Source organism: Plectrocnemia conspersa, unplaced genomic scaffold (genome assembly GCF_051122295.1).
Source record: "Plectrocnemia conspersa isolate PC_06_02 unplaced genomic scaffold, ASM5112229v1 ptg000001l, whole genome shotgun sequence".
NCBI classification, from domain to species: domain Eukaryota; kingdom Metazoa; phylum Arthropoda; class Insecta; order Trichoptera; family Polycentropodidae; genus Plectrocnemia; species Plectrocnemia conspersa.
The window spans coordinates 19565431-19590711 of record NW_028277165.1 but is presented as its reverse complement, the minus strand read 5'-3'; the positions used below and the strand labels follow the sequence as shown (position 1 = coordinate 19590711).

Genomic DNA, 25281 nt, shown 5'->3' with positions numbered 1-25281 from the left:
GCTGCAAAGTCATACTTTTCAGTTTAATAAAAAAAACTGAATTCACTTCTTCTGGACTTAATAATAAAATGGCGATCTTTTTAATAATTTATTAAGCTAAAAATAAAAAAATCTTTGTAGCATTGTATTTATAAGAATACCAGTTGAAGAATATGCACTTAAAAACAATTATTCAGATGCTTTTATTATAATTGAAAATGTATTTAATATGCAATTCATAGTATCTACTCATAGTTTAAATATTTTTCTTCGTACTTAAGTGTACTAACTTAAGCTCTCAAATATTAATTTTATGAAGGAGCTAAATGAAAAAACGCTTGAGCAATTTTATTTATTTTATAAAAGTGTAGCTCTATGTTGGGTTAGATATCAAATGTATTGAATTATACATCAAAAATAATTTAAATGCGTAGAAAACATTATTTAAAATATGAGCTTATCGTAAAAAACTTATAAAAAGAAAACTAAAAAATCTAGACAGAAGGCATTTTATATCCAAGAACTTCATTTATTTTATGTTGAGAGGTAAAAAATGTATACACAACATAAACATATTAAACATATAATAAAAATCGGTACTACAACGCAGCTTTCCTTGTGCTTTTACGGCCCAATATAAGCTTCCCTGATCGCGGTGAACATACAGGGTGCGGCGTAAATCCGGAGCATTTCCGAATTGCTTTACTACACCGCGGATCAAAAGAGCCGAGTAAACAAATAAATAAACCAGCTGTAAAATAAACAAGTACGACGCCGTCGGGTCTAAATTATTCCCAGACCTTACTTGACTTTGGACGCAATCGAAACTAGTCCAACTATTCAGATTTTCGAGTCAGCCGTGCGTGCAAACGTCCTGACGGCATGTTACTATAAATTATTTTGCAAGAAGTGAAAAATCCATTCGAAATATGTTAAGGTTCGCCCACTGAGTGTTTAACGACGCTTCTTGAAAAGATTTCGCATTAATTACAATTCGCCAAAGAGCCGGACGTTATTCGTCTTATATACATGCTAATTACGATGAGAGGCGGGCTTTGCTATAAAAATGCGAAAAAAACGTTAAGAGCTCGTTGGCGTATTTATGGGATGTGCTTATTCAAGAAAGTTTACATTAAATATTTTTATATTAAATTTTTGTACAATCTACCGTTTGCTTCCAAGGTATTCAGCCTAATCTATTTATTTCAATACGTATAAACAAACACATATCTTTTTCGCTATTTTTACTTTCTTATTAGCGGCTATCCTAGACTTTATCTTTAAACATTTCAGGATTACTTTAGCTTTTTTTTATTTAAATATATTTTTTTCTATTCAAATTTATTTCATCTGTTTTTTTATTTTTAGCAAATATAATTGTGTGACTTACTATCTGCACTATTCCATCGACTAATGCAGTGGCTTCGAATGTGAATATATATTAAAAAAAAATTGTTTTATAATAAATATTATTTAACTAGATTTTTCTTAAAAAACAACAAATTTTATTTTTGTAAATCATATGTGATATTGGCATCATTTAAAATTCAATTAAAACACATCAATGGCTTAAAGCGTGTGTGAATGTGTATTTTGCAGTGAATTTAAATTCTCACTAGTGAAGTCCAAATACATTTTCACCAGTAGATATATATTTCTACTAGCAAAAATATAATTTAACTGACGCTGCTCTAAATTGTCTATAATCGCAAATCGTCCATTTACTGTTCAAACCCAAACCTGACCAAATGTAAGTTCGAAAACCAATTATTATAGTTTGAGAGCTTTCATTGGGTCAAGTCTAAAATATTCCTCTCAGGGGAAAATAAAGGAAAAAATAGTTTATCTGTATTTTGATATTACACTTTATTATCTATCCTTACTGATATTACTACATATAAAAGTATTGCTTAAAGTACATATTTGAATCGAATTTTGGTCAATAGGAGAGATACATAGCTATTATTTATTTATTTATTTTATTAATTTATTTAGCTTAATAGCTAATCTTTACATCTAACAAATTTAGTAAACATATATAAAAATATATAAAAAATACATAACAGAAAGAAAAAATAAAAATATACAACAATAAAGTCTTAATATTATAATTTATTTCTATATGTACGAAGGTGTTTTTTTATTCCATTTATGAAACCCGTTATATTTTTGCTGTTTCGGATTTCTCTTGGAAGACTATTATATAAATCAAAACCTCCGTACATAATTCCCCTAGCCGTACTCGTTTTCTTATACTTAATTATCTTTAAATTTTCTTTATTTCTAGTATTATATTTATGTACATCTTTATTTCTTATTAAATACTTATTAAAATATTTTGGTAACATATTATTTTCTAACTTATATATAAATACTAAAACATTCATACTCAATATTTCTTGAACATTCAACCATTCTAATCTATCAATCATACTTTTACAATTAGTTAATCTATTTTTATTTAAGATTACTCTCATTGCCCTATTTTGTAATTTTTGCAACATTTGTTTATCTAATTTATTTAACATATTTAATTGTGTTGCACAATAATTAAAATGGGGCAATATTATACTATTGTAAATTATTTTTTTTGTATTTATACCTAATATATTTCTTAATCTAGATAATAAACCTATTTTTCTACTAATTTTTTTTAATATGTAATTACAATGTTCTTTAAAATTTAATTTTGTATCAACAATTACTCCTAAATATTTTATATTACCCACTATTTCTATACTAGAGTTATTTATTACTATTTTGGTACTATTATCTAACACATTTTTATAATTAATAAACATACATTTAGTTTTATTCTCATTTAATTTAAGTACATTATTCTTTAACCATATTTCTAATATACTTAATTCATTATTTAAATTATTTACAATTTCTTTAATGTTATCACCTATGCAATACATTAATGTGTCATCCGCAAATAGATGAATTTTACATTTTTTCACGTTATTTACTATATCATTAATATACAAAACAAATAACAATGGTCCCAATTTAGACCCTTGTGGTACTCCATAAGACACTAATTTCTCTTCAGAATATACATTATTTATTTTAACTTTTTGTTTTCTTTTATATAAGTAATTATTAAACCATCTTAAAACTATATCACTTATACCTATACTCTCCAATTTCTTTAACATTATTTTTCTGTCTATTGTTTCGAAGGCTCTCTCGAAATCCAAGAAAACTGCTCCAATGATTTTGTTTGTATCCTTAGCCAACAGCCAATCATTTATCACTACTTGTAATGCAGTTTCAGTGGAATGCTTTTCTCTGAATCCCGATTGTTGTTCACATATTATGTTTTGAGAAGTAATAAATTCCTTTAATTGTTTGATTACTACTTCTTCTATTATTTTTTCTATACACGGTAGCATGTTGATTGGTCTCATTTCTTCAACTTTTTTACTATTTTTTATTTTAGGTATAGGTACAATAGTAGCAATCTTTAAATTTTCAGGCATTTCTCCTAAGGAGAGTGCTTTATTTATTAAATAATTTAATTTAGTTCCTATTATTTCCCATGTTTCTTTAATTATATTTATATCTAGTTCATCAGTACTAGTTCCTTTTTTAAATTTACATATTATGTTACGAATTTCATCTAATGATACTGATTTAAATTTACTAAATTTTACAATTATTGCCATATTTCTACCTTGTGTGTATGTTTTCCATTTTTTATTAAAGACTTTATATTCTATTAGTTCTGTTTTTAATATTTGAAAAAATTTGTATGACTCATCTCTTTTCTTTATAGCATTTTTAACATCATCATTAAACCACGGTTTTGGGTTGTAACGATATTCCTTTTTAAAATTATATTGACTTTTTGTTTTACAATCTACTATATTCTTATACATTTTGTTCCATATCATGTTAACATCCATATTATCTACATTCCAGTCACATTTTTGTAATTCTAATCTTAATTTATTAAAATTAATTTTTTCAATTATATAAATTTTTTTTTTTTTTTTTTTACTTTAAGTTCATTATGTTTTTCTATATAAATATATACAATAGAATGGTCAGTTATTCTTGGATTTAATTTTACTTTACAATAAATTCTTTTGTTGTTGGTAAATACTAAATCTATTAATGCTATGTACTTATTTTAAACTTGGTTTTTGCCGGGTCATTAATATATCTGTATTTTAAATGCTTAAAACTTTAAAGTATTTATCAAATTACTAGGTGTATTTGTATCTAAGTACATTTAAAGCCATTTTTATAATTATTCTAATTTTTGCAAATGTATTAATTTGTTATATTATTCGTCGTTTACTATATATTAAAATATCCTTATCACATATACAGTTAAATATTTTATGGCGCATTTAAAAGTAGTTGAAATCGATATTTTATTCGTATCATACAGTATCTTGGTTATATTATATCTCGTACGTATATCGCACAAATCCCAGTAGACGAAGAAATAAGATCAGCCGCTGCAGCGCGTGTTTGAGACTATGCATGAATACTTGATGCTCGGATCTCTTAAGGAATTGCGTTTGGGAATTATAAAAGTTCTTAAGTTGTAGCAGCATTGTATTACATACTTTGCGCTGCTGACCGATCGAACAAACAATATGAAAACAACCGTTTAATTTATTAATAACATTTAAATAATATCAAGAGACCATAGAACTATTACGGCTTTGTCTTACGTGAAATACAATCCTTGCACAGCGCCTCAAAGCTAAACTTTGATAATTGAACCAACACCGATTCAATCAAGATAGCGAGATTAGTATTCACGGGTTGGTCGCTGTTGAATTGAATTGAAATCGCAGAGATGCATCACAATCGCAAAGGAGGGCTGGTGAACATCATCAATATCCATGTAAAGCCGTAGCGTGTATTCGGACAGGCGATTTTATTTTCTCTCGCCGCTTATTCATGAAACGTGTCCGTGCACCATTTAACCGAAAGCATCCGTATTTCAGCGGTCGGTGCCTGGGAACAGAACGAACCCCCCCAGAGTTTCCGCAAACACCGCCGCAATAAGATAACACTTCGTTCTGTGCTAATTTGCAATCTTCAAATTGGCGTTATAATATATAGAAACAGCTCGGTGCAGTCTAGGATGTAGTAAAGTATTGTATAATTGTGAAATTAATATATAATGTCTGAAAGGAAAATATAATAGTCTGAATCCATGATTTGTCTAAAACTCTTATAGATATTATCAATATACAAACTATTTGTCATATCATAAAAACAAGCTTTTATGTTATATATTCTCCAACATGGTTACAATGTACCTGATTTCATTCTAATACATGCGTAGTGTTAATTTTAATTTAATCAATGTTTACAACTACAAGATTAGCTGTATAAGCTTTGTTTAAATTTATGTACGAGATTAATGAAAGTGTTACTGAATCTTTCATGTGTCAAATGAAAGCCAGGTCACCTTAATTCATGGTTGCGCTTAAGTTTTTAGTTAGCTTTAATTCAACGATTAAAATTAGGAGGCTCTCTGAAAGTCTAAGCGAAGACTAAACCAATATATACACGGGTTTCGTTGGCGTCGTTCCCCTGGCACCATTTGATTTGACAAAATCCCTCGATTCTAAAATCCAGCTCGATGTAGTCTATACCGACGTTCAAAAAGCATTTTTTATGAGATATTTCTTCAGAATTTAAGCAACTTTAGTTTCTAAAACGGTCTTGCTAGCTTTTTTCGAGTTGCTTAAGCTGCCACAGTCAGTATAAAAACTATTACAATCGTCGCTCCGAAGAGTATTTCACTTATTCTGACGTATCACAAGTTTCAAATCTGGGTCCTGTGTTCTTTCTGCTCTTTATCAAAGACAACCAGTCACATATGTATTTCCAAGATTGCATATCCGTTGAAAAAAAGGTCATCTCAAAAGTGTTGTGAAACCGGGACAATTCTGGTCAAACCGGGACGTATGATAAGCCTATGTATTGCGGACATAATCTCGCGTTTGTTAGAAAATTTTTCAAATAAGCAATCAGCGCCAGTCAAAAATGTTTTTCTTTCAAACTCACCATCCTGAAACGGTTTTTTATTCTTTGCGAACACTTGAGAAATTTATAAAGAAGCAATCGTGGCCATTTTATAATTTTTCACATTTCTATCGAAAACCGTCTGTTTTATTTTAATGGATAATTCGTATTAAAAGTGGCATAAATTGCTGTTCAACATTATGTTTTTTGGCACTGCAATAATACTGACACACAACAAGCTATGGTTCCTTCCAGTCAGTGTTAAAAGTATTGTTTCTTTGTCTTCTATATGGTCCACACATTTTAGAACTATAAAATAAATAAAAAATTATCTGTAATATAAAAATTATAACTAGATATCTAGAAACAGATAATGAACGTCTGGTTCACATTGTATGCATAGGTGTATAACAATAACTATCCTTACCATTAAACCTAATGATAACTACACTAAGGTGACGAGACGTTTGAGGAAAATTATCCTCTTAAAAAAATTGTCTTCCTATGTCTTTTTGTCCTTCTTTGTTCTCATTGTACAAAAAATTCTAAAAACACCTTTTTTATGCAATTTTTCTCAAAAAGATTTCAAATATGGCTTATAATATGTAAGACCTAGCTCAATATTAATTAATAAATCCAGGTTAACCTAATCTGTGATGATCGATAATAATTTTACTAAGGTCCATATTGGTTTCGAACTCAGGTCTTTTAGGTAAATAGTCAGAGGCTTATACCACTCATTTAACGTGCCAGTATTTTGACTTTTTCACTTGGTTTATGGTGGAAAATTCTTTCATATATAAAAAAGTTTATTTTGCGTCGGATACCTTTGTGAAATAAAATTAAGGCATTTTTTGTGTCACAGTTCTTATTCTAACCTTAGTATATGCAGCTTTAAAACAACATTTAGCATTATCTGCTATAATTCTTCGTGAATTAAGTGGGCTTTTTAAGTCGTACGCGATTGTTTCGGAGTTGTTTATTTTTTATATAAAAAAAAAATAAAAAATGCTAAGAACTAAAACACGATAAATATACGATTTTAAATTTTAAACTTCAGTTTATTTATAATTATCAAAATAAAGTTAGAATAAATAAAGTGCCGGATAACTGTGAAAATTGCAAAAGTTAGATTAAGTCGAGTTAGTTTGTGTTGGACCATATTAGATAATATTAGATTTAGTTGAATTAGGCTGTTTTTAAGCATTTATAAACCATTATTGTAAGCATATATTCTTTATACTTAATATTATAATATTTATACTCATTAAATTTATTATTTAAACATATTAATTTATTAAAAAAGCCAAGCACTATTTAATATTTTTAGTAAAATAAATTATATTTGATTATAAAATCATGTTGTTTAATGTATCATTTTCTATGTTAAATATTTGATTCACGCCTAGATTGCGAAATCAGCTTGTACAAAAATACAGTTTTAATTAGCTTTAACTAAAAATTAAATGCACATTGTAAGTTATTTAACAAATCAAAATTTTTAATTATTCCTAAAGCTTTCGCAATCAAAAATCAAAGTAGGTTTAAACAAGAGTTTTACAATTCATAACGACAAGACGTCACAATAGACCATTTGTAGTATTTGTGTTGTAATTACAAAACTTTGTTGATAGTGTGATACATTGTATAATAACATTTGCCGAAAATTATTACTAACTAACTCGACAATAAATAATCTAGTAACCCAAATCGTAGTACACACGCGAGCTAGCATACGCTGCCTTTGAAAAGTTTGCCGCTCTAGATTTTCAATTTGGATAAATTTTCTTCAGCGAGTGTTTAACATTACAGCGAGAGAGACAATTTCTCGTCGGCGGCACCGCGTCTTCGGTCCACAAAGACAGTGAGGAAAATGCATTTAGTCGGAAAGATGGAAAATTCCTTTGTACGCATTCCGCAGGCTAAAGCAATTTAGTCAAAGTGTTTTGAGGGAGCGAATTATGCGGCAGCCTCCCGCTTGATGCTTTGAACTGCCGCTGTTTCATAACTATTGAAAAATTAATACATATCGTGCTATTCCGCGGATTACTCATCTCAGACTATTAACTCTGAGGTTGCTGGTTAGAGCTTTAAGAGCAGCTCTTAAATTTGTATTTAATAATAAAATGAGTAAAACTCCGTAATGTCTCTCTTAGTATGCCCTTTGATTACTTCTCTTCTGTGACCAAATGTCGATTTATTTAAATTTTGGTTCAGGAGAGTACTAGCGTTTTATAATTAATTGCAATATTTTTTGGATACACTCACATTCATATAAAAATGATCCAGATGGCCTCTCTAAATATCAGTTTTCAAAAGGTATAAGAATAATATAATTATTCGTAGTGTAGAATTTATTACCTATCTCGCGTCCTTTCCAAACAAATAGTATTTTTTTAAGTGTTTTTTTTATGAACGAATGTGCTATTATGTGCTCATGTAATATTTCCAATTTATAATAGTTTAGTCACAATATCTCTTTTTCATTGTTGTAAATATAATGTGCGTGGCCAAACTTTCAAAAATTTGAATCTCTCTTTTTGTTTGTTTGAAATTACATCTAAATTAAACTAAATTATGCAAGTGTTTGTAACTCACACAAATATGAATATTCTAGAGATACCTTTATGCGATGATATTTGGTTATTATTTTTTTATGTATCCCATCGCCTTTTTTCAATGAGCGTTGGTGTACTATTCGCTGAGTTATTGCAGAAAGTAGCTGAGCATTTTTTTAAGCTACTGAAGGGTGCTGTTAACAATCAAACAATTCTCAAGGAATTCTAGTTTTTGGTTTCTCACTTTTAAATTCTGTAAATATTTCTACGTATTATGAATAATGTATATTATCATCCTACATTTGCGCAACTAAATGATTTAAAAGTATAATGATTAAAATATAAACTTTTTTTAAAAACAATATCAGCTAATGCTCACATATTTTTAATAAAAAATTAATAATTTAATACTATAATGTAATTTTATAGATTTGAAACTGTTTTTTTTTTATATATAACGCGAAATTAAACCCATTCATTTGTTTATTATATTTTTCATTTTCTACATTAAATTTATATTTGTTACAGTGCCGACGGTGAATACGTAGTGACAACAATGACTAAAGCTGTACTTCATCACTCGGGCAAAGTGATGTGGACTCCCCCTGCAATCTTCAAGTCTTCGTGCGAAATTGACGTGCGCTACTTTCCATTCGACCAACAGACCTGCTTCTTAAAATTCGGATCTTGGACTTACGACGGCGATCAGGTAATCTTAAAAGAGTGCTACTTCAACAACATCTCAAAATAGCTGCTCATTAGCCGACGCAGATTTTTCACCCTCATAATAAAATAAACAGCTGGCACTTTTAGCGCATTTTCAGGAGCTCGTAAATCATAAGATATTTTACGCTTCATTAAACTATTTACCTCCTCACGAATAGCGCGCCCAAGAGAGAATTGCGATTCATCAATATCTCGTGTTTACACCCGAAAAAACCCAATGAAAAACCTCATTAAAGCGACAATGGAAGCTGATTTTTTTCCTTCGCTTCAAATATTTACATTCGCAAATTGTTTAAGCGCTAACTCGGCGACTCGGCGAAATTCCAATTTGAGGGTTTTCCGCGACACTCCAGTGCAGTGTGTCGTTAATAAGTAACGCTAACGACAATCTGAGGCAAATTGGGGCGGAGCGTCTTTCTTGCCGCTTAAAATATTGAAGATCTAATCCTTTAATTCTTAATAGCCCGTGAATTTTCGGAGCTAACTCGTTGACGTAGGCCAGACCCTAAGCCCTGAAGCTCAATTCCTTTCGAGAGACCCGCCCTAGGGCTCTACGTGAAACGCTTAAAGATGCATTAGCACCGACGGAGAGAATGTGTATCCGGGAATATGACGGATATTTTTTATTATACGTTCGAGACCTAAGACCCCAAGATATTTATGCAAATGAAATCGTGTTTGCCACTTTGAAACGCTTTATTCCGCCTTATTACTTAGACACGTTCCCGTTTAAGAGCTTAAACATCGAAGAGTTCCCTCACTGACCCAAAACAATCACATATATCAGTTTTATACAACCAATAACTGATTAATTATAAATTCAAAGACAATTTTTTATAAAAATATGCACTGATAATACCATCGAACTTAATTAATATTCAAATTATTCGAAGGCGCATACCAATTGTGTGTTTTATATATTAAATCAATTTTTTAAAGAGAGCTTTTTTAATGTAAAAAGGGAGGCTTTTTTCTGAGCCAAGCTTAATTTTCAATTATGAAAAACAAAGAAAAGATATGCGCGAATATATTTCAAAATGTAAAAGCAAATGTATATTTTTATTAATTATTTTTTTATATGTGTATGTACTATGTATAATAAAAAAAAACACTATGTTACGATAAATGTGAAATTAGATTGACTTAATTTTAATAGCAAAAAATTGTATCATATATACAAACATGTGAAGTAAATTTAATTAACATTTTATATATTATTAAAAATTGCAAAATTATTTTTTTCTCAAATTAGTATTATTATTAAAAAAATTGCAAAATATTTTTTAACCCATAACATGCTACTCTAAAGTTAAAATTACTTAATTTAAAATTACGTTCTTATTCATTCTGTTTTTTTTCAATAAAATCTTACTTTTTAGGTAACGTTGATTTTAGTTTTAAACATCTTTGATTTAAAAAAAAAGTATCAAAAACTATTTGGAATTTTCATTTGAGCTTATCGTTTAACACTTAGCAAATATATTTTTTCTAGTTTATTTTTATTACGTCATTAGCTAAGACAAAAAATATAATAGGTTACAAAATCGCACTTTAGATCATTGTATATAGTTTATTTCGAACTTTTATAATATATAATATTACGTAATATATATCGCGTATTATATTTTATGCTCATAACACAATCGTGCAGATATGAAGAGATCAAGAAACGAAACGCTTCGCTTTCCTCATATCCATCCGCGTAAGCCTCCAAATTAAGTTCAACCCACATCACATGGCATGGCTGACACATGGCGGTTTTTCCTACCACCGACGCATTTTCCGTGTCGCGCGACGAGAAGAGACAAAGAAAAGAAGGGGATTCGCTTGCTATTTCTTTTCTATTTTCGATGATGCGGCAATTTTTCTTAGATATAATTGTCTGTCAGCGTCAGCCGTCGGATCGATGATTGATACGCGCCAAACCTAGCAGTATAGGGGTGAGTTTTCACAGGACCACTGTCTTTGCGACGAGAGCTTTCTAAGCTCTCAATTACTAGTTAGTTGTCCGCGGCGTCGGTTTTAAGCTTTCGATTCGGATTCAAGACACGGAGCCGCCCGTTAAAATTTGAACGTGCTAAAATCAGTTTAGTGCGACAACAACTTTGGGAAGCCATTCAATTATCTGGCACCGCGGCTTGAGAAACCCTGCCTCTCTCTCTCACACATTCACTCAATATCTATCTATATATAGACAGAAGCTAAAATTAACCAGAACAATGCCGTTCAATTATGTACTCGCGGCTCGACGACTGCACGCGATCTAATCCCTGCGAATAAGAGCAACTTCCATGTGTACATACAACGTGGCCAAAAAATGCTGAATGAATATTAAATTGCTTATATTTATTTTATTGTAAAATAAAAATACTACAATATTATTACTACAATAGTTTTATTAAAAGCGATTTTTGTTAAAAATATGATAAATCATGACTTATTGAAATCTTATTAAAGAATAATTTAAAATAAAAATTTCATCATAATTAATGACCTTTTGACAACTTGTAGAAAAATTTTCAATACCCTTTTTGCAGAACTCTTTTGGTTTTTAAATAAAAAACTTTTCTAAAATTTTTTTTATTTCGCCAACATTTAAAATATTTTTTTCGTAACGAATGTTCTATTGATCTAAATAGATGGTTATCTGACAGTTCGAAATCTAGTGAATGTGGGGGGTGGGGTAAAACTTCCAACTAAACCTGCCGTATTTCTTTTGAGTAAATTTTGCAGAATGAGGCCTCGCGTTGTCATGATGCAAAATTCTTAGCTTATTATTGATCAAAGCAGATTGTTTCTTTTAAATGCCACGTTTCAATTGTTCGAATTGTTTATAATACATAATCGCTATAACGGTTTCTCCAGGTTAAAGCAACTCATAGTGTATCACTCCAGAGAAATCACATTATACACAAAAAAGACCTTTATTGTTGGGTCGAGGGGTTGGAACAGGTACTTTCTCAGAAGAAAGCCATTGTTTTTTCGTACAGGATTATTGTAAAGCACCCACTTCTCATCTTCAGTTACAAATACGTAGTAAAAATGGGTTAACTTCAAAACGGGATAAGGAATACACAGATTGTATGGCGCTGGTCGAGCCCTGTTGCCGATAATTCATGCGGGACCCAAATTCCTTGTTTATGGTCCTTTCTCAAAAGGCGTAGATGATCCTAGACTGTAGACCATGGACATTCTTTGTCGATAACTATTTTATGGTCTGACGAGGATCTGACTCCACCATTGATTTCAGGACATCATCGCCTAATTTTTGAGATCGTCCTTTTCGAGCAACGTCCTTGAGGTCCTTATTTCCATTTTTATTTTTTTTAAATAATGATGACATTTGTTAGGTTTTAAAATATCACTATAAGTATTTTTGATAATCTGTGCATATATTGGTGCAAATGCATCTCATCAATTGTTGGCATCCTTCTGCTTAAGGGTAATTTTTTTTTTCAAAGAAACCATAAATTTACAGTTTTTACTTTAATATAATGACAGTGGCGTAGCTATGGTATGTGCCGCCCAGGGCGATCCTTAAAATTGCCGCATCCTCCCCCATACATTTTTTGCAGGGTCATAAATTCATTTCTTAAAATAATAAATCGGTTATTATTAAGATCTTGTTATTCGTGGATTTATATATGTTTTAGTGCATTCAAGGTTAAGAACCACACTAGACGATCCCATCGCGAATATGCCGCCCCCAAGCAAGTGCCGCCCGGGGCGGCCCGCCCCCTCCGCCCCACCGTAGCTACGCCACTGTATAATGATAAAAATGTATGTGATTACTAGACCGCGTATTTAAATAAACAAATTTGAAAAAATGTTTTAAAACATTTTGATTACTTTTCGGTCCATCTATATGTGATGGTAGTGTCTTATCTTTCTGATTTATAAGTTGCTCCCACCTCTGTAAATTTTTGGATGCTTCGATGCAAAAAATGTTTTATGTTGCGTTTTTACTCACAGTATGCAATTATTATATTTTATCTAGATACTATCGTAAATAACTTAATAAATAAAATTCAGAAAGAGTGAGGACTCAAAATTATGGTTTATTTGCTACTTGTAAGAAACGCGCCTTTTGATGTCTACTAATTCATGATTGATTTTTTAACTTTTTTAATTTCGGCCCATAATCCAGTAACACAGTGACTATTTTATTGTCTTTGAGCTCTAACGAAAAATCTTTTTAAATGCTGATTACAATTGAAATATTCATTAATACTGTTATGATGATAAAGATATATATAATAAAAATCAGATAGTTATCAAACTTTTTAATAAGTAGATCATGTAAATATCTCAGCTCTGCAAAGCAAAAGTGCGGCTATTAAAATTATAAATTAAATTAAAAAATAATCATTTTTATATGCAAAATAACATACGTTTTTGTTTTTAAAAGCCACCTGTTGCTAAAAAAAACTTAGCTGTGACATTTACAAGAAAGATTATAAGAGAATTCTTATCTAGTCGAAACAAATTAAAATCACGGCAGTTGCCTTATTTTTAAAAACCGTTATATTCCTAATATAATATTATAAATAATTACATTTTTCTTAAAAAACAAAACTTTATCTCTAGTTTTTTCTTAAAGACTCTTATAACAGCTTTAAAATTTTTGCATTTGGTTTTATAGCCGCCATTTTAAAACAATACGTCTGTCGAACTGAGCTAAGATATTTAAAACAATCCTAAGTCACTAATAAATTATTTAAAAAATACAATTTCCACAATTTTATTGTGGCAGCCCTATATGGTCGTATGACGCAAAACGCTGCTACCTTCTTTTCTCACTCAAAATCCGAAAATTGAAATAAATATTTTACTGAACAATATTATTTTATATTGTTTTACTTCAAATTATAGTAATAAAAAAAAGCTCTCAAAAAAAAGGCGCTAGCATACAAGAACGAATAATAAATATCCTCTTATAAAGATATCTCAAAAACCGTTTTTTAGCTATTTTGTTTAAGAGAGAGTCTTAGGTTATTATGGACTTTTAAATTATAGATCCCAATTCAAGAATGCTGCAAACTACCATGTCATAGAGGACGCGAATAACTGACGGATACGTCAGAGTAAAACGTTCCTCAAAACAAAGTCGAGCATCTTGGAAGATTTATCACAGACTTCGTTTACGTGTAGGGAGAACTTCAGTGGAAGTTTATTTAGCCAAAATATTCCCACCGATATCGTAGGAATAAACTGATGGCGAACGAGATCGAAAAAATTACACAGTATGGCACTTTTTAACACTAAAGATCAAACGGTTGACAGAAGCCTATCTCCATAGGGAACCTAAATCATTTTGTAGGGTGGAATTCGCTACAGATCGAATGAATTTAAACAATTTTTAATCATCTGTATACAGAAGAAAACTTGAATGTATAATTGCTGAATTTATTTCATTAATAAATAACATGAAATTATATAGGTATAATTGTTAACAATAACTTTAACTGTAATTGCATAGTTACATTTTATAGCCATATTGCTGCTTTAACTTTTCATCCTATATTCTTATTTAAGTTGCCCAATCAATGTTTCAATTCTTGTCTTGGTCTGTTTTATTTTATTATACACGATTTATTTAAATTGAAACCCGTAAATTCTAAGCTACCCAAACATCGTATCTAAAAAAATCCCAAATAATACATATGGCTCATGATTGGTTGACTTAATCAATCTATTTATGTTGTTTTAACGTGGACCAACATTAATTATGAGTTTGTTTTACATTATTTAACTGGTTACGTAGTCTGATTAAAAACGTAAAATTACATTTTGATATGACTGTGTATATTATGAATATTGCCTCCTTTAACTCTTCGTTTCTCACCTATTTTTTTACATTTATATTATGTATTTTAGTTCATATACACCTCACGAATAACGGAAGGTTATTATTAATATGTGTAACTAAATCATTAATTAATGGTGACAATGATATGTTTTTATATAGTTATTTTAGTGCTTGTCAATACTGTTAACATGAATATTAATCAAAGAATATCACAGTTGAACATAATTAACCACAAGCGAAAACTTTCCGTTTCCGCTTAAACATTAATCATTCAATTTGTATTATATATTAGTTCGTTTAATAACACATAAAATTTTAAATTCAATATTATTCATTATTATTTTATTTAAAACTGAGTTAAACTGAACCATTTTATTTTACGCCAGATTGACTTGAAACACATCAGCCAAAAACCTGGAGACAATAAAGTAGAAGTCGGAATTGAGCTTCGAGAATACTACCCATCAGTCGAGTGGGACATCTTGGGAGTACCGGCTGAGAGACACGAAAAGTATTATCCTTGCTGTCAAGAACCGTATCCAGGTAAAAAAAAATATATATTTGACTCAATATTAATAAAAACACAATACATAAGCGCGTACATATCGTTGTAATTGCCTGTTCATTTAACGTGCTCAGGGCTAATGAATAATTACAATTTCTACCTTCCAAACTTTGCACGTTGAGGATTGGTATTAACTTACAACTTGCGCGACACGCAGATTTATACATATGTATACACATTAATATTAATGGGCTTAATTTCATATATAATTGTGAAATTCATATTTCCTTTATATTATCTATCATATTAAAAAAATAATAAATATATAAATTGTATTTTAAAAACATATATTAAAATAAAATACATTAACAAAGAATCAAAGTTGAAAATACAGTATTAGTAACTTAAAAACAATTAATAGCCCAACTTCTTATTTGAACAGTATATAGTAGAAACTTTCATAAATAACTCTAGCATTATAAAATAATTGTTTAGTATCCCGTTTATTTTATATTATTATTATTAAATGAATTGATCATGTAATAAATAAATACATATATATTTATTTTCCCCAGATATATTCTTCAACATAACGCTGCGAAGAAAAACGCTCTTTTACACCGTCAATCTCATTGTACCCTGCGTGGGCATCTCATATCTATCAGTGCTAGTGTTCTACCTTCCTGCAGATTCCGGAGAGAAGATAGCTTTGAGCATCTCAATCTTGCTGTCGCAAACTATGTTTTTCTTGCTTATATCCGAAATTATACCTTCCACGTCCCTCGCCTTACCACTGCTCGGAAAATATCTACTTTTTACCATGTTGCTAGTAGGATTGAGTGTAGTCATAACCATCATAATATTGAACGTACACTACCGCAAGCCGAGCACTCACAAAATGGCGCCTTGGGTTAGAAGATTCTTTATTAAAAAGCTGCCGAAACTACTCCTGATGCGAGTTCCAAAAGATCTACTTAAAGATTTGGCAGCAGATAAAATATCCGGGAGGAACGCTAAGAAGAATAGTAAATTCAATGCAGCTTTGGCCGCCGCTCAAGCTCAGTCGAATTCTAACGCTTCCAGTCCGGATTCCATTAGGCATCACATGCCAGGAGGCTGCAATGGTCTGCATTCCACGACTGCTACGAATAGGTAATTGCTTCGTATTATCGTATATCTAAGTAAATATTTGACGATGCTCAATGTTAATTTATAATATAGATTCAGCGGATTGGTTGGCGCTCTCGGGGGATTGGGGGGATATAACGGCCTACCTAGTGTCATGTCTGGTCTGGATGAGTCTCTGAGTGATGTTGCGCCTAGGAAGAAATATCCTTTCGAATTGGAAAAAGCTATACACAACGTTATGTTCATACAGCATCATATGCAGCGCCAAGACGAGTTCAATGCAGTAAGAAATTATATTATAATTGTTTGTAATCTTACGTAATATAACATAATCATTTTTCTTAAATATGTATACACAAATAATATGCATTAACTATATATGAATATACATTATTAAACAAACATTAGCAAAATAAAATGATCCGCAAAGTTCAAGATCATAACCAGATTATAATTTTTACTGTATGTGAAAACATGCATCAAAACTTGATCCACCTGAAAATTTTGCAATTTAATTTAATTTTACAGGTCACCCTAATGTGTCATTATACCCTTTATACACACATACATTAAATACATACGTACACTGACAGATTTTCTTTAAATGTTAACATTACCGGCTGACAAGTTTTCTTGAGCTACTTTATAAATAATACTGTTTGATGAGAATGCATAATATACGACCCAATTTAACTTAATGCAATAACTTTTTAACGTTGAAATTGCAGTTTTAACTCAAATAAAACTATAAAGTTCGTAATTTAAGTATCTTGAAGTTAGATTAGGTCGTATTTAGTTTAGTTTTGACTCTAGTTATGTTTGTCCAAACAAATATTTATATTAGAGTTAATCAATATATTATTTATTAGATTTCTACATGAGGTTTTACGTATAAGTTGTTGCGTAATTTATAAAGCAAGAAAAACATCCTGAAGTAGGTTTTTAAACTTTCTTTTCCCTTGCAAATATTATAAAGAATTTGAAGGATCTTCTAAAGACCATAAGGATGAATTTTCTAAGTATTGTTTATATTTAACTATTCAAATATCTTATAATAAATGATAATTAACGTCTTATAATGACTATCTTTTCCGTTTCTGAACATTTTATATTTCTATTGTGTGTGTAATAAACTTAAAAAAGCATAATTTTCTATTAATATTTTTTATTACATATGAATTTTTAGGCTTAAAACACGCGCAAAAGTTCCTAAAAATCTTCAAAAAAATCATTTTTGGGGCTCTAATCTATCACATTTAATAAGCGTATTGCACAATAAAAATAAGCTAATAAGTTGTATACTTGAAAAAATTGTAAGATTTTTTTTAGGGTAATATGAGATCGAAAACTGTCGACTTTTTACATTTTTAAGACCAGTTTAAAACTGTTGTAACTGATTTACAAATATTTATAATAAATATTCTCATTAATTACAAATATTTTTCATTGAATTATTAAAAGTTTTTGTGAAAAATATTTCTTGAAAAAATGCTTACCGTATTTACTTAAAGAATTTTTTTTAAGCAAGTGCAATAATAACGTTAGCTTTAAGTATCTATAATACTAACTTTAAATACATGTTTTTGGTAACAATGATTATTTAAAAGGAAATCTATGTTTACTATTGTGTTTATATGTATGCATACCCTAATGTCACAATATTATATATTTTAAAAATGTTTACCAGCTGCGTTCAAGCGAGATGTGATAATATTTATTTATTTCGGATATTTCCGAACATAGAACGATATTGAATGGAGCGGAAACTTTTTTTGGTCTGTTCTAAAAAGCACAAACGCAAACTTTTATCGAGTCTAACTTCTAGAATTGCCAAATTTATCGTAGCATCCGTTGCATTATTTTTTCTATTTTTCACAGGAAGATCAGGACTGGGGCTTTGTGGCTATGGTTTTGGATCGCCTATTCTTATGGATATTCACCATAGCATCAATAGTCGGAACTTTTGCCATCCTATGTGAAGCACCTGCATTGTACGACGACACAAAACCCATCGACATGGCTCTGTCTTCTGTTGCTCAACAACAATTCTTACCCGAGTCGGATAGTCTTCAAAATTAATGATTTAGACTCTATTAGATCTTCTTGTTTATTATATTATTACATAGATTTAAGTTTGAAAATGACTGAAAAATAAAATGTTTATTATTTTGCATATTATTAAAAAAACATTAATTTTATATCGTATTGTAAATAAAATTAAACAATTAAAAATTTCGCATTCATTATTATAAATGTATTATATAAACGTAGAAATGATTTATTCATTATATTGTATTAATATTGATAGCACTTTGTTAAATTATATAACATATTTATATATTATGAAAATATGAAAAAATCAGTGTTTTCCAAACAAAGTAGCTATGATGTTTAGCATCGATGGCCCAACGGCAAAGTTGCGCTTTGTAGTTGCATTATATATATATGCTAGTTGCATATTATATTTATTTAAAAGATATATATGCATATATATAGATCGATATTATATAAAAATAAGTTAAATCGAGTCATAAACTTGATATTTTGATTCATTTCAATATAAAAATTAAAATAAAGATCCTCGTTTTTAATAATACTTTGTAGAATGAATGATATATAGAGTTTAATTAATATTATGCCAAGGTGGTTGTGCTAATTTTTTTATTAAGTGTTTCTCGATATTTTACTATGTACTATGTATATATTGTTAATCAGTTTTGAACTGTTAAGATATTTAAATACGTGCGTAGATGTTTGTGTTGTACTGTATTGATATTATGATATTTATATAATTTATTAGATGTTAAAAAGATTAAAATATAAATAAATATACGATATACAAATCGAATTTTAGCGTTGTTTTGTTATTATTTCAGGAAAGTATGCGTTTGTGTAAGATTATTTTTTAATGAAGAAAGCACAAAGATGCGGAGGCTTTACAGAGTGCGCAAGAAACCTTTGCTGCGGCCGCGTTGAGAAAATTCTTTCGCGCTGCGCGTTGTTGGAAGTTGTCGGAAAAGTTTTTGTTTTGATTAAATACCTTAGAAAATTAGTATTTTAAGGAAAGGCGAAATACCTTTGGCGAGAATTTGACTGACAGCATACCTTCGCCGATCATTATAAACTTTTGCGCCATTCTGAAAGCGGGTCTTACGGCGATGCCGCTTTCAATCGCGACGTTGCATGACATTATTGTTCGTGAGAATTTATCGGGGCTTGTATATTTATATATTATGCGTCGTTCATAATTCTCGATCAATTAATCATAAAATGAAACTCATAATATACTTTCCTTGTATAATAATAATAATAAATATAATTATATACAATATAATCCTTTAACGCAACTGCTTGGGTAAATTAGTTCAATGTAATTTTTTTCTATATATTAAAGTATAATGTGTAAATTAATATAATTTATATGTGAAATAAATATTATAAACACAACTTTCACGCTTTTAATATAAATTGAACTAAATTTTATTTTTTAGTAAAATCGATATTTTTATATTTTACTTGTAAATGTGATGCTCATACTTTTGAACTTTTGGTAAGTACACGTTAAAACTATATTTTAATAATAAATATGTAGCATATTATATACATTAGACAGGTCAAGAGACATGACACAAGCCTGCATTTTTACGATACCTTCCAACGTACGTGGTGGGGATACAGCGTACTTGCATATATGTATGTATGTATATAACGGGACACAAAACAGGACAAGAGATTCGACTCCACTACGCCTCAAATGCCAAATTTCTATACTTAAACAGTTTTATGCTTAAATTTAGTACTGGAATATATTTAACTTCCTCTATTTAAAATTATTCTCTGATACGTTCAAATCAACAGAAAAAATATTCACAATATTATTTTTGTTGTAAGGATTTAAATTATTTTTTTTACCAGGCATTCGACGCACAGATAATATATAAAAATAAATTTCTTTGCAAGATGGAATAAATAAGGGGATCAATATAATACGAAAAGTTTTAAGCGCACCCCGAGCTGTATGAACACAAAACGAAACTTTTATATATCCAAATGAAACTTGTTGCTTAACTTCGCTGCCGTTGCTGTTTTCATCGTTAAAAATGTTAGCCAGCTGCATTCACTGCTGCTTTAATAACGCAACGAGCAAAAAATACAGAAGCATACACACACAGCCCCAAAGGGAGGTTTGGGGGCCGAAACGGAGCTGTTGGATGTTGTAATATGATAAAACGTCGGCGGTTTAATTTTTGAACTCTTTGATCTATCGTTTTATATTTCGAGTCTGTTTACGTGAAATTTGGTATATATTTTTTGATGTAAAATACAATTAAAAATAAACTTTTAATTAAAATCATAAATATGGAATTTTATATGTTGACGCAAGCGGTAGAATAAGAAAAAAAATATTTATTTAAGTTTATAAATTATTAACAGTAAAAAAATAGAAATAAAAAAATCCTGACTATTATAGTCCAATTATTTTTGACAGAAGAGAAAAAAAATTAAAGCGGCTAGATGTGGTCAGAAACGTCAAGGGATTCAGACAAAGAAGATTATTCCCTAAAACATGGACCGACCAAATTAAGCGCGTACAAGTATCTGTCCCAACATAGTAAAACTTAAAACTGATTGAGATGGAAATAGAGACAAACGACTAAAAACCGTGTAGCTATGCTTTATAAAATCGATAGTAGTGTGTTAACTACGTATTTACAAATGTGGACTTGATCTAAATATAAACAAATTTTAACCAGTCTTAAAGAAAATATTTATTTTATACAAATACGCCATTACGCTAATCGCTTAAATTAATTTATTGCTTAGTGAAGTTAAAAGTTAAATTTAATAAATCCTTTGCAGACGGAAGATGGAAAATCTCGCGTTGTCCTAGCAGGTATAAATTTAGGACAAATGGGCATGATCATTAGAGTATATATATTACCTGAGGTGGAGCAAGTTAATCGTATCTCTTTGTATGAGCGGTGTATAAATAATACACATAAACAAAGGAAATATATTTAATTATAATTAATAAAAATAAATATAGAGTTGGCACGATGATTTTCAAGCCTCCGCTAATGTATTCTTTTGTTGTCGACCAATGAAATATAAGCATTCAAATATAAAACAAGATGGCTGACATCGACATGACAACAGTTCTACATAATTATTATTTAATAATAAGATATTGCTAAGCGACAATAATTTTCATTAATTCGTCATGTGCGTTGTTCCATTTGACTGAATATAAATATTAGGATTGCAAATTAACTAGGTATGTTATAACTATGAAAATGAAATATATACATAATGGTGTAAGGATTATAATAATACATTGATAAAACTAGATAAACAATCTTCGTAATGAGATCTTCAAATTTTGAATTCACGTCAACGGGCTCCGAGGCCGAAAAGTGAGTTTTTTCCTTTATAATACATAAACATTATCATTGCTTCCGATGTAATGCACATATACGTTAGATTTTACTAAACTAGGTACGTTTTAAACGTGAACATGTCATATATACTTGAGGTTAATGTCGATCAAACCGTATAAATGCTAATAAAACGTATTTTTTTATTTATTAATATTTGAGAATACCATCTTTTACATTGTGATGCAGTCGCTTATTTAGCTTAAGAAGCTTGATTAGAGAAAAATAAATTAAAACCATTATTGCAGCAAAAAAAATTCACGTAGATCGTTCCGTTCTGAGTGACGACTCGCAATTAGGGATTCTGAAGTCTCGGGTTTTTTCGATTCCCGGGACTCGAGACTCAAATTTTTAAAGTCCCGGGAATTCCCGGGACTCGAGATTTTGATTATTTTTCGTATAATCATGAAAAAAAATTATGTTAAAAAATTAATTTATTATTAATAACTTAAATTAACTTATTATTATTAACTTTAATTAATTTATTATTATTAACTTATATTATTTGTGTTATAGGTACGATAGGTGAAAATTTATTGAAACAATTTAAAAACACTTTATTTGATATTTATTTAAATTTAATTTATTACAATTTTTTTAATCGAAATATTTATATCAATATTAAGTTAAAACCTTTACTTTTGTAAGGAATAATATGTTTTTAAAAACACCAAGGCGTTAATGATGAATCACATATCCTGTTCCTTGTTTTTGTGGCAAATATTCCAGATGTAGAAAAAACTCTCTCGCTTTCTGTAGATGTTGGCTTAATTGTAAGCAATGATTTGAATAAAAGCTCTAGATTTGGAGTTCGTTTGATAGTTGAATCTAATATCTGAAACTCCTTTTTAAAGTTGAATTTTTTTTTCTAGTCGTTGAAATATTTAGGTGGTTCGTGCGACAGAGTTGTGTTGATTTGAAATATTTTTTTTAAAAGGAAATTAACAATAATTTCGGAAGTTAATAAAGTGGCATCTTGACGACTTAGAGCTTCAACTGCCAGTTTTATAGAAGTGAGTACTTCACAAATATTTTCCAATACGTGAATGTTCGATTCATTCCAAATTTGGCCGATGCCAAGATCAATTAATGATTTTCTAATGCAATTTCGTAACTTTCAAAATCTCGAGATCATGGGTAATAAGGAATTCCACCTTGTCTTCATATCGAGACATAAATTAAGCTCGACATCAAATTCGCTCTTTACAATATTTTTGTAAAATTGCACTTTGGAAAGTCTCGAGTCCCGGGTTATTAATTTTTAAATTCCCGGGACTCGAGACAGCAAAAAATCTTTGAATTCTCGGGAAAAAATTCCCGGGTTGTCTCGACACAGAATCCCTACTCGCAATATACATATATATATAGCTTCTTGGATGTTATCTAATAGACGACATTTTACAATGATTATAAGGTCATCAAATTGTTCCATCATTGCTTCTGAAAAATAATTAAAAACAATAAGACTATATCAAGAGTTAAACATTGAACACATTATTACTTATAATATAATCCATAAATTAAATTTAAGCGACAACCAAAGAACAAAATCGACGGAAGTTACTATAAAAGATTAAACACGTAGATTGGCATCTCTTTATCTTCTTCAAAAGTGTCGCAATATGACATATTTTAATTGTTTGTCATACATAAATATTATAAGATCTATCATTGCTTCTGAAAATTAACTGTAAACAATACTGTATAGTGGATAAAATGTAACTTTTTGTTTACACTAATACGAGATTTTTCATTATTACTAACAATGTAATATGTTTAATTAACTTTGGTATGTATTCCTTTAATTGCCAAATCACCGCTGTTTGTCTTTTTATTAAAAATTATTATCCTAGAAAGTCAATAGTAATTTTGTTGGAATAACCTTGATATATTATTCATGTAACCAAACATTACTGGCGCACTCACGACAGTGAGGTACCAACAGCCAGTCATGTAAATTACGACTTTAATTGAAAAACTATATCTGAAGAGACTTATTATTTTAACTATAATGACTAACAATTATTATTTATAATCTACTTGATATGATATAAAATTATATACAATGTAACTTATGACTGCTTGTCCACACTGGCTCTTACCACTTCTCCCTCTTGACACGAGAATGCTTAGAATGAACATTACAATGAAGTTGTTTAAACGTAATTTAAAAGCAATCGAAAACTTATTTCAGCACGGCCTACTTTTAAGCCATTTTTCGGCTATTCCACCCCAAAAGAACGATATCTGCCGAAAGCAGTCTTTCAATAAAGCAACTGACGTCTAATCTCGTTTGGGAAGGTTGCCGAATCTTTTTAGACCATTCTACGCTTTTTATATACACATAAACACACACAATACATAGCAGCGCCGTTTTGTTATAATAAAGCCATTTTATTAAATCGAAATATATTAAAAATAATCTCGTTCAATTCTCAAGATCAAAAACCAACCTAATCTGATCAGAACCTTTCGCTTGAACCTGCAGGGCTTTGAAGTAATCCGGTCAATTTTATTCCTTTATGCTTTGAATATTGTTTGAATTAATTTATACAGTTTGAACACATTTATTGTATTATAATATTTTTTATAAATTTAAAGAGTGAACTTTTCTTTTGCATGAATTTCAATTCTCCCACATATTAAATATACACGACTTGCTCATGAAAATTATGTTACTATTCTATTTATATACTTTTTTGAAACCATCTTGAAAAATAGATTACCTTCTTGTATTATATATTTTAAAAATGTATAGAGTGATTTTATTATAAGATTTAATTTAATTTTACTACTAATCCATTATCATAATATATTATTTACTTCTACTGCACATGATAGTGTCAAATGTCATTAAACAGATTTTTTTACAAATGGTTTCTAAATTTATTTTTTATTTAAATTTAATAAGTTATAATTAAACGCTACATCAGAAATTACAATGAATAGCACGTGGGTATTTTCGCATGGTGCGATTCGTTTAGCAAGTCTTCGCCGGCGGCGTCGCTCTACAGCCCGTGTAATTAATTCAAAAACCATGTGTTTATTTGCATTCAGTTAGGGCATTCGCTTGCAAATCCACTAAATGCACCAACACACTCTCCGTATTTCCCATTCAGGCCAGAACGGAGTGAAGCAGAC

The 25281-nt window shown here is 29.8% G+C and overlaps 1 protein-coding gene across 2 annotated transcripts in view; it reads left to right on the top strand.

The window, feature by feature from the left end:
- nAChRalpha2 (nicotinic acetylcholine receptor alpha2) overlaps positions 1-18862 on the top strand; it is a 119737-nt gene extending 100875 nt beyond the window's left edge. For both annotated transcript variants that reach the window (XM_088186093.1, XM_088186104.1), the window contains 5 exons: positions 9066-9246; positions 15459-15615; positions 16153-16729; positions 16799-16988; positions 18584-18862. In XM_088186093.1, the coding sequence (XP_088042219.1) occupies positions 9066-9246; positions 15459-15615; positions 16153-16729; positions 16799-16988; positions 18584-18784 (1306 nt within the window). In that variant the 3' untranslated portion in view covers positions 18785-18862. The remainder of the gene's footprint in view (positions 1-9065; positions 9247-15458; positions 15616-16152; positions 16730-16798; positions 16989-18583) is intronic.
- Positions 18863-25281: the final 6419 nt, after the last annotated feature.